This window comes from Notechis scutatus, chromosome 5 (genome assembly GCF_049901735.1).
Source record: "Notechis scutatus isolate UNSWTSFEM ecotype Mainland chromosome 5, rNotScu1.2, whole genome shotgun sequence".
NCBI lineage: Eukaryota > Metazoa > Chordata > Lepidosauria > Squamata > Elapidae > Notechis > Notechis scutatus.
In genome coordinates, this window is record NC_142013.1 from 54,845,135 (window position 1) to 54,854,227 (window position 9,093).

Here is a 9,093-nt window from a genome sequence, read left to right on the forward strand (position 1 = left end):
AATCTATATTTGGATAGCCAATGCGTTTAAATGAATAAACAAAGAAATAAAATAGAGTATATCCTTCCAGTTGCTGTGTAGCACCATTTCTGTATATCTGAACTTCAAGTGAATTCCCAAAGCTTTTGGATGTGTCTTGCATTATACCTGTTTCTTTGTATAACATAGAAACTTATGTGGCAGGTTTACAGATTTTGTACAAATTTAGTCTGTAATGAGTTGAGTGGGATTTTTTTCTAGTGCAAGTTTATTGAAATGAAATTGCACAAAAGCAAATATCATTATTAAGATTAGATTTCTGATAAATTAAGTTAATTTGTTAATCTAGTTTAGTTTGTGTTAGGTCATCTTTTTCTGGTTTCAATTTCTCTTCCTCACATACTTTAATACAGTTGAATGAGAAATATTAACACTTCAGCCCAAGTCTAATTTTGGTGTGATCAATTAATATTACTAATAAGATGATACCAGTTATGTATATTTATCCCACTATAATCATGTTAGCCTTCAGATTATCTTAAGGCTCTTGATTATTTTTACTTCTCTTTTACTTCCTTTAGCTATTTTCTTCTGGTCAAATAATATGCATACTCCAAAAAGTATGTGTAATACAGATAGTCCTCAACTTACAACCACAATTGACCCCAAAATTTATGTTGTTAAGTGAGACATTTTAAGTGAATTTTCCCCATGTTATGACCTGCCTTGTCCCAGTTGTTAAGTGAATCACTGCAGTTGATAACTTAGTAACATGGCTGTTAAGTGAATCTGGCCTCCCCATTGACTTTGCTTATCAGAAGTCACAAAAGGTGATCACATGACCTTGGGACACAGCAACGGTCATAATTATGAACCATTTGTCAAGTATATGAATTTTGATCACATGATCATGGGGGATGCTGGAAAGGTCATAACTGTGAAAAATGGTTATAAGTCACTTTTTTCAGTGCCATTGTAACTTTGAATGGTCACTAAACAAACAGTTGTAAATCAAGGATTACCTGTATTATTTTCCCCACCTTTGAGTGAATTGTAATGACAATGAAAAATAATAGATGCTTCCATTTGGACTGCTGCAAAAAGACAGTATAAAACATGGAGAAAGAAATAATGTGTGATCTTAGAAGGATTGGAATTGAAAAAAAAAAATAGTCCTACTTTTCATTATATGCTCAAAGGCACCATTCTTTTTAATGGTATATAAAGATCAAAGAGTTAAGGGGAAGAAGGAAAAGATCTATGGGGGGGGGGAAATTCTTACACGGGTGGTTATGAAAATGTCCCGGGTAAATTGGAAAGAGAATGGAATAGAAATTGAGTGGTGTTGGAGCAGATTTGTACAGATTTGGAGTAGATTTGCCCATTCGCCCCCCCGCCCGTTTGCTTCCCGTTCACTGCAGCCCATTCACCGCTACCCGTTTGCCGCTGATCACTGTGGCCTGCTCACCACCGCCCATCGGTGGCAAATGGGCCACGGCGAACAGGCCACGACAATCAGGCAACAGTGAATGAGCCACATTGAACGGGCAGCGGTGAATAGACGACGATAGGCCGCGGCAGCAGTGGTGATCCCCGATGCCTAGATCAGAGGTATTCTAGGAGGCCAATCCAACCACCAATCAGCTGCTCAGTAGCAAAGGCTCCAGCATTCTCCGGTGGCAGTGCACCAACCTCCTTCCCCACCACCGCAATATTTGCTCTGGAAGATGCACAGACATTTCCACCCACTTTTTGGGGGGGAGGGGGGAGTGAGTCTTATAGTGTGAAACATACGATATTTGGTTCCTCTGATACGAACAGATCATTGTAGTTTGACCTAGTTATGAGTTGGAGACAAATACAACTGGAGTTTTACTAGGTAGCAGAATTATCAAGCTCCATAAATATAATTCCATCACATCTTCTTTTTTATGTGTCCCCAAGTGCAGGAACCTGGGGTTCTATTAAAAAAAAAATTGAAAGTAGGTCCTACAGGCTGGATAGGCATTGTTATTTGTGATAATCCTATCTTTACTTTGCTATAAAAATGAACTAGATCTGAAAAGTCATCTCTTTCAGGTTCATTTTCAGGTAAGAAGGTCCTTTAAAGGATGAAGCTCATCAAGATGCACTTAGTTAATTTATACTATAGGGACACTTGAGAAGATGGTCTTATGATTCCTTTGGGTGGTTGTGCTAGGGAAAACCTTACTCTCTCTCATCAAGTCAAGATAATTCAAATACCTTATTGCCTCATTGTATGAATTCAGTTTCAGAAAATCTGATACTGCCCAAGCCCTACGATAGAAGTTTTCATTCACCCTCTCTCCCCCAAAAGTTTACTACTGACTTGCTAATTGTTATGACAAACATTTTCTTCCCTCCCCCCACCCCTTCAGTACAATTCAGACAAAGCAATTGTGGACAGTGGAACAACTCTCTTGCGGCTTCCAGAAAACGTCTTTAGTGCTGTTGTGGATGCCATTACACAGACTTCTTTGGTAAGCTATGGCTTATGAGTTTGTCTCTCAAGTTAAGTTCTTAAAGGAATTCTTTTCAATGCTTATAGTATGATGGGAGTTATTTTGCAATCAAAAGATTGGAACTAAATGATATTCTTTTTTCTCCTTTTTGGATGGAGACTTGATAGAGAGATGTCTAAGTTAAATTTCAATGCTATCAAAATCATACTACAGCATTTCTATAGTCTCAGTGTATTGAAAATGTCATGTATGCAGTAGATTCGGGGATAAAATCTTATTTTGTTATTGGTAAGACTAAACGAGATACATATTTAATCTTATTTTTAAGGCATAGCTGTATTTCTTTTAAAGACTGATTTTCTACATGTGGTATAAAGTTCAAAATGTGGATCATATTAATAAATGCAGTGAAACATATACACATCTAAAAGTAGAACAACGAAGTCAGGATGTTAGAACTCTCCACTTTTTCTGCCTGGCCCTTAGCTAGACCCAGGATGATAACCCAAACAAGGTAAGTAAAAGTGATGTTACTGAAGCGGTGCATATCAAGAGTGGGCCATGTTCTTATGGTCTGGAACTGCACATTTTAAAAATGGCCTTGATCTAGGGGGGTTGCAAGACATGGAGCACAGTGTCATGAGGTTACTTACTATATTAAGTGAGGCCAGCATTTCTTATTCTTTTTGTTTTTGCTCCAATTCATCAAAAGGTTAGAAATGTTGGTTTCATCCTTGCCAGGAATATTTTGTGGACAGCAAAAGGAGAGCAAGACACTGTATGCAGGTGCTGGTTTGTTATCTATGCCTATAATTAAATGGCACGTTTCCTCGCAATAAGTAGGAATTTCTTCTCTCACTTTCTATTCCAGTGAAGAGGCTAGAAAACTAAAACCTAAGTGACAACCTCTACTGATATACTCACAGGTTTCAGTTAATCTGTCATGGTGAGCATGATACGCAGCCAAACATCGTCTTGATTTCAATGCTGACCTGTTTAAATAGTTTCATAGCATATCTTTTCTGTGCCCTGTCCAAAAGGAAGGGGATTTGTTGGCAGCCCAGATTTATTATGTTTACCTTTAACTACGTACAGCAATTCCAGGTCAAAAATTCAACATGTTGTTGAAGGCTTCATATAGAAGTATATAAAGCTCTCAAATAATTAGCCTGCCAACTTAAAGATTTGTCCTACTTTTTTCTTATAAGAATAAACACCCTGATTAAGTGACTGGTGTACCATTATGATCCAGTTTGTTAAACTGAAACAAACACTGACAGTCAGGTAATAGAGAGACCTTGAATATGTGCTGAACACTAAACCTATTGAGGTGGGGACAGAATTTGTTTTTTTCCCCCTTTTTCCTTATAGATCCAAGAATTCACACCTGGATTTTGGAGTGGCACACAACTTGCTTGCTGGGATAAAAGTGAAAATCCTTGGGTCCTCTTTCCTAAGATCTCGATCTATCTGAGAGATGTTAATTCCAGCCAGTCCTTTCGAATTACTATCCTTCCACAGGTCGGGAGCTCTTATTTTACTATTACTAATATTTATGACAGGGAAGATGGACCTGGAGTAATCATGTGCTAAACTAAGTGCTGACAGTTGTTTATCTGCATCCCATTATACGGTATATATGGATGCTTGTGTGTCTTGTTAAAGAGCCCAGTAGCGATGCTTATTCCCATTCAGGGAGAGTCTTGGTGAGTCTTTTGACAATTAACAAGGGCAGCAGGTGGTGGCTTAGCTTTACCTTGATGGGGTGTTTCATGTCATGGAGGCAGTGCAGTTCTCCCTATCAAAGAGAAGAAGTGACAGGGTCTTGGAAGCCTGGCAGTTCCTGCTCCTTTGTTGTGTGCGGATAAAAGCCAGCATGCACAGCAGCCTTGCCCAGTTACTGGAGCTTCAGGAGGCCTCAGGACAAAACATGGCCACTTTGCTTAGCGAGTGGAAGAGCATGGGGTGTTTTCACAAATAATTTGGAAGTATTTTATTCAATCGTCTGTCAAAATGAAGCATCCTTAAACCTTTGCACAGCCCTTCTTGCAGCTTAATTTGAAAAGGGCAAAGGTCATTTGAGACATGCTCGATTCCTCTACTGTTTTCTTCGGCATCATATGAAAATGCTATTAGGCCTTTGTCTTCTTCCGGAATGTTTTTCCAGGTTTTAGCATCCTGTAACCTAGCTTACAACAGCAGATGTTCTGGTTGTCTCCCATCTAAGACATTAACAAGGTTGACTGCTCAGTATTTACTTAATGGTGCTGTTTCAATTTTGTAGAATTCTCTTTGCATTTTACCACCACAGTAGCCATATTTAAGCTAAAGTGAATCTGGATAAATTATACCAGTCAGAAGGTATTTAAATGTCTATGTAAAATATAAGCTGACCATTTTGACTGGTACATGGTGATTGCTCTTGCTTTTAAAGCCTTGTATTTGTTTTACAGTTTTAAAAAAATCATTTGGTTTTATTGTGTGTTCATTGAGGTATATTTTGGTTTTTTAATCATCTTTTGTGTCTTTCAAAAAAAAAACAACCCAGCTTTACATTCAGCCAATTCTAGGGATTGGACAGAATCTAGCCTGCTATCGGTTTGGTATCTCCTCTTCTTCCAATGCCTTGGTTATTGGGGCCACAGTGATGGAAGGATTCTATGTCATCTTTGATAGAGCCCAAAAGAGAGTGGGATTTGCATTAAGTACTTGTGCTGGTATGTCTTTTGAATTGAAATAATATTTTAAAAATTCAAACCTGGGGGTCCCAAATACAAGTGTCTTAGATATTCTGTACTGAAGACCCTACTTTTCTATGTGTTTTTGTGATTTTTAAGTTTCCAAACAACGTTGCCAAATAGATCAAGCGGAGCAAGTTTGATTTCTGAAGGCTTCCTGTGAATTTCATAGGATGGATTGAGGAACTCATTTTGTTTCAAACATTTACAGAGACTTTGGATCTGTTTCTTCAGTTTCAGTGGATTATTAAATGCTTTGCTATTGAAACTGGCAAGAACAACTCATACATGCCAGATGCTCTATGTATGTTGATCAAAAGAAGAAAAGAATCCATTGTGTTTCAAGAACAAAGTAGTTATTAAGTATCAAATTAAAAATATTCTGTATACTTGATCACATAGGTGCCCACGCATAAAGACATATACACAAACATAAACAATGGAATGCTGACTTCTTTGGTAGTGAGAAGTGATCTTACACTTCAACCATCTCAGGAAGGAAAATGTGAATCAGTAGCCTTTCTACTCTTCTGAAATATGAAGGTGTTTTTTGTAAATGAAAAGGCAAATTTTACTTTAAAAACAATGTTCTTAAGGCCCATCTTGCAGTGCTAATTTAATTGTTTCTAAATGTTTAGAATAGGGGCGTCAAACTCAATTTAATTGAGGGCCGCATCAGGGCTGTGGTTGATCTCGGGGGCCAGGTGGGCATGGCCAACTGGGTGGGTGTGGCCAGCTTGATGCCACTGTGTTTCCTCTTTGCACTGGGTAGACCGGGCCAAAGCTCCGCTGGCCTGATGTTTCCTCTTTGCACTGGGTAGACTGGGCTGAAGTCATGCTGGTCCGATGTTTCCGCTTCACATTGGGTAGACCAGGTCAAAGAAATGCGGGTAGACCAGGCCAAAGTTAGGTGGGCCCCATACATTTTCCAGGATGGCCCTGCGTGCTGGATCCAACCACATCGCAGGTGGAATCCGACCACATTGTTGGCTGATCCAGCCCATGGGCCTTGAGTTTGACACACCTGGTCTAGAATATCTTCCAATTTCACATTAATCATTATGCAGGAAAAGGTTTCACAGAGTTGAAATGATTTCTTTGATTTTACAAATCATAGAAAATAATTGTTACAACAAAATCTTTTAATATTGTGAAATAAGAGATTACAGCTTTGAATTCAACTCATTTTTCTATGAAGTATCCTGAATGTAGATGTGGGGTTTCTTTTGTAGCGTGCATATTTTCTTGAGCTTGAATTTAACAGAGAGTATACTGGCATATAATTCTAAACACTGATAGGATTATAATTTTTAATATATATGCTTTTTGTTTGCTCTCTCAGTATTTATCTTTCTTTTTATTTATTTATATAGAACTGCATGGTTCTCCATTATCTGAGATTGAAGGCCCTTTCACTACCACAGATGTGGCAGGCACTTGCGTATCAACTGTATCTGTCCATGAACCAATCTTGTGGATTGTGTCTTACACACTTATGAGTTTCTGTGGACTTGTACTTCTCATACTCATCATCTTGCTGCTTATTCCACCACGGTGTCGTCATCCTTATGCCGACTGTGACACTGTAAATGATGAATCGTCCTTAGTACGGCATAGATGGAAATGAAGAATTTGGTCAACTCATGAAGAATCCTTATATATTCTGACAGGGAATGAAGAATGATTCTCCATTTTCTTCACCCTCAAGTTCTTAAGATGTGTTAGAACTACAGCTTGTGCTTCTAAATCAGCATGATTATATAAACTGAGAATTACAGGAGGTGTAGTTGAACAGACTTGTAGGGCACAAGGTTAAGGTATTTTAGCCAAAGATGAAAATCTGGGCTTCACTCTTTACAAATACTGTGGTCTATCACCTAATCACGTCCAATCCTCCTTTAACATACATTTAATATTTCAACAATTAATTATTTATGTTATGTTAATATATAGCCATTTCAAATGCTACTCTATTGTTTGTTTGATATATAGTTGCACCAATTAATACACTTTTTTTAAAAAAAGCTAAAACTTTATTTTATAGTTCCAAAAATCTCTACAAAACAAAAGCCTACAAAATATTCTTTTGATAAGCCATTCATCAGATTTGCCATAAAGAATAGAAATATTTCTTCTTTGATTAATTTTTTTTCATTAACAATATCTGTTCCTTGGTGAATCAGGACTTCATCAAGTAACCAGCAGAAAGAGTGATTGATAATTAAAAGGAAGAAAATAAGACAGTTTTTTTTTAAATGAGGGCTTTTTTTCCTCTTTGGAAAATGATTTGCTTCTTTTAATGGTTTACTCTGTGATTTTTAAAAAAGGCGAAGCAGGGGAAAACACAAAAATCAAACCCATTGTGTAACTTTAGTATGAAACTAGACTGCCTCTCTTCAGGGATTCATCAGTAAGCTATAGGTATATCGGCTTGATGTAGATACAGATCGCCTTCCACCCGCATTCAGCACAACTGGAACATCCCTTTAAAGCTTCTCTCCCCCACCTCTCCCTCCCTCCCTCCATCTTTCTCTCTCTCCCCCCCTCTCTCCCACACATGCATTCCCAGTTCATGACATTTTAACATTCACAACTTTACTACTCACATAAATGTCTTGGTTTTCTGAATTCATGCATAAATGATCTTTGAAAGGGTTATTTGAGCCTTTGTGCACATATCCTGCAGAAACAGCATAGATATAAAGCAAAGTCTTTCTCTTTCTCCTTTCTCTCTCTTCATTTGTGGAGACTCTAATGACTAGAAACCAAATTTGTAACAATGCAATTGAAGGGGAATTTCTTCAGTTAAATGATTTGCTCAACTGCCATGGGGAAAGGTGAGAAAGGTGAAGACCCATAAATGATCAGATGTTTAATTACTTTACTTAGCAATAACAATTTTTATTGACCACCATTTCAACACATAGCAAACACAATGCTAGCGGGAACTTATTCACATATTTTTGTCTATGCTAACTGTCCTTTGTCTTTGCCACTGCACTTGTGCCAAAGACCTTCACACTATGAGAACATGCATTTAAAGCAATACCCATAAATATGATTCTTAACTAAAAAAAAACTTGTAATACTAAAATACATACTGTTAGTAGTGTTGTTTTCACATATTTCGTAATTATTTCTTTAAATTATACTAAATTGCAGAGTCTGATCACAGGGTAAGGAATAAGCCATAATCTCCATGAGGGACCTAAAACCTTTTACTAGTTATGCTGATGTTGAAAGAAAAATTATTGTAATGACAAAAATTCTCAAATTATTTTTGAACTTTTTGAGTCCTTTTATTGATGCCACATTCACTCTGTTTTGGAATATATTTTCAAATACTTGAAAAAAATAAGCAATAATTGATTCATTAAGAAAGAGGGACCTCTGTGTGAGCTTTTTAAAAGCTTTGTTGCTGAAATATGGCTAACAAAATGCATTTGCTTTGTCGTTCTAACACATTAATCTAAACCGAGAAGAAAGATGGCAGCTTGGTGAGTGTCAAAGAGATGCTGGGCAATAGTGGGCCAAGGAATCATTTTTAACCTCAAAACACCAAAATTGTGCAAGCTTAGCATGGAAGGTGAGAAGTCATAAGGTTTCCAATATTTCAACTGACGTTTTCTATCATAAAAGTTATTTATACCTGTAATTAAATTGAAATAAACTTTTATGTAAAAAAAATTCCATGGACATGTTGACTGATTAATAAGGACTGATTTTGTTCAATGAATTATGTTATGAATTTTATGAAAGATGTCATGGTTTCCACAAGAAACAGCTATTCTTAATCTTCAATCTATCTTCAATGAAAACAAGCAGTAGACTCGAATGAGAGCACAAATAGAATCCATTGTAAGAGTTAAGATGATTGGCAATCCCCGTGCAGA

General features: G+C 37.2%; 1 protein-coding gene across 1 annotated transcript in view; it reads left to right on the forward strand.

Annotated features, from left to right (window-relative positions):
• Positions 1–8,887, forward strand: part of BACE2 (beta-secretase 2) — a 41,358-nt gene extending 32,471 nt beyond the window's left edge. The window contains 4 exon segments of the mRNA XM_026673989.2: positions 2,379–2,480; positions 3,834–3,983; positions 5,011–5,179; positions 6,574–8,887. Of these exon segments, the coding sequence (XP_026529774.2) occupies positions 2,379–2,480; positions 3,834–3,983; positions 5,011–5,179; positions 6,574–6,827 (675 nt within the window). The 3' untranslated portion in view covers positions 6,828–8,887.
• Positions 8,888–9,093: the final 206 nt, after the last annotated feature.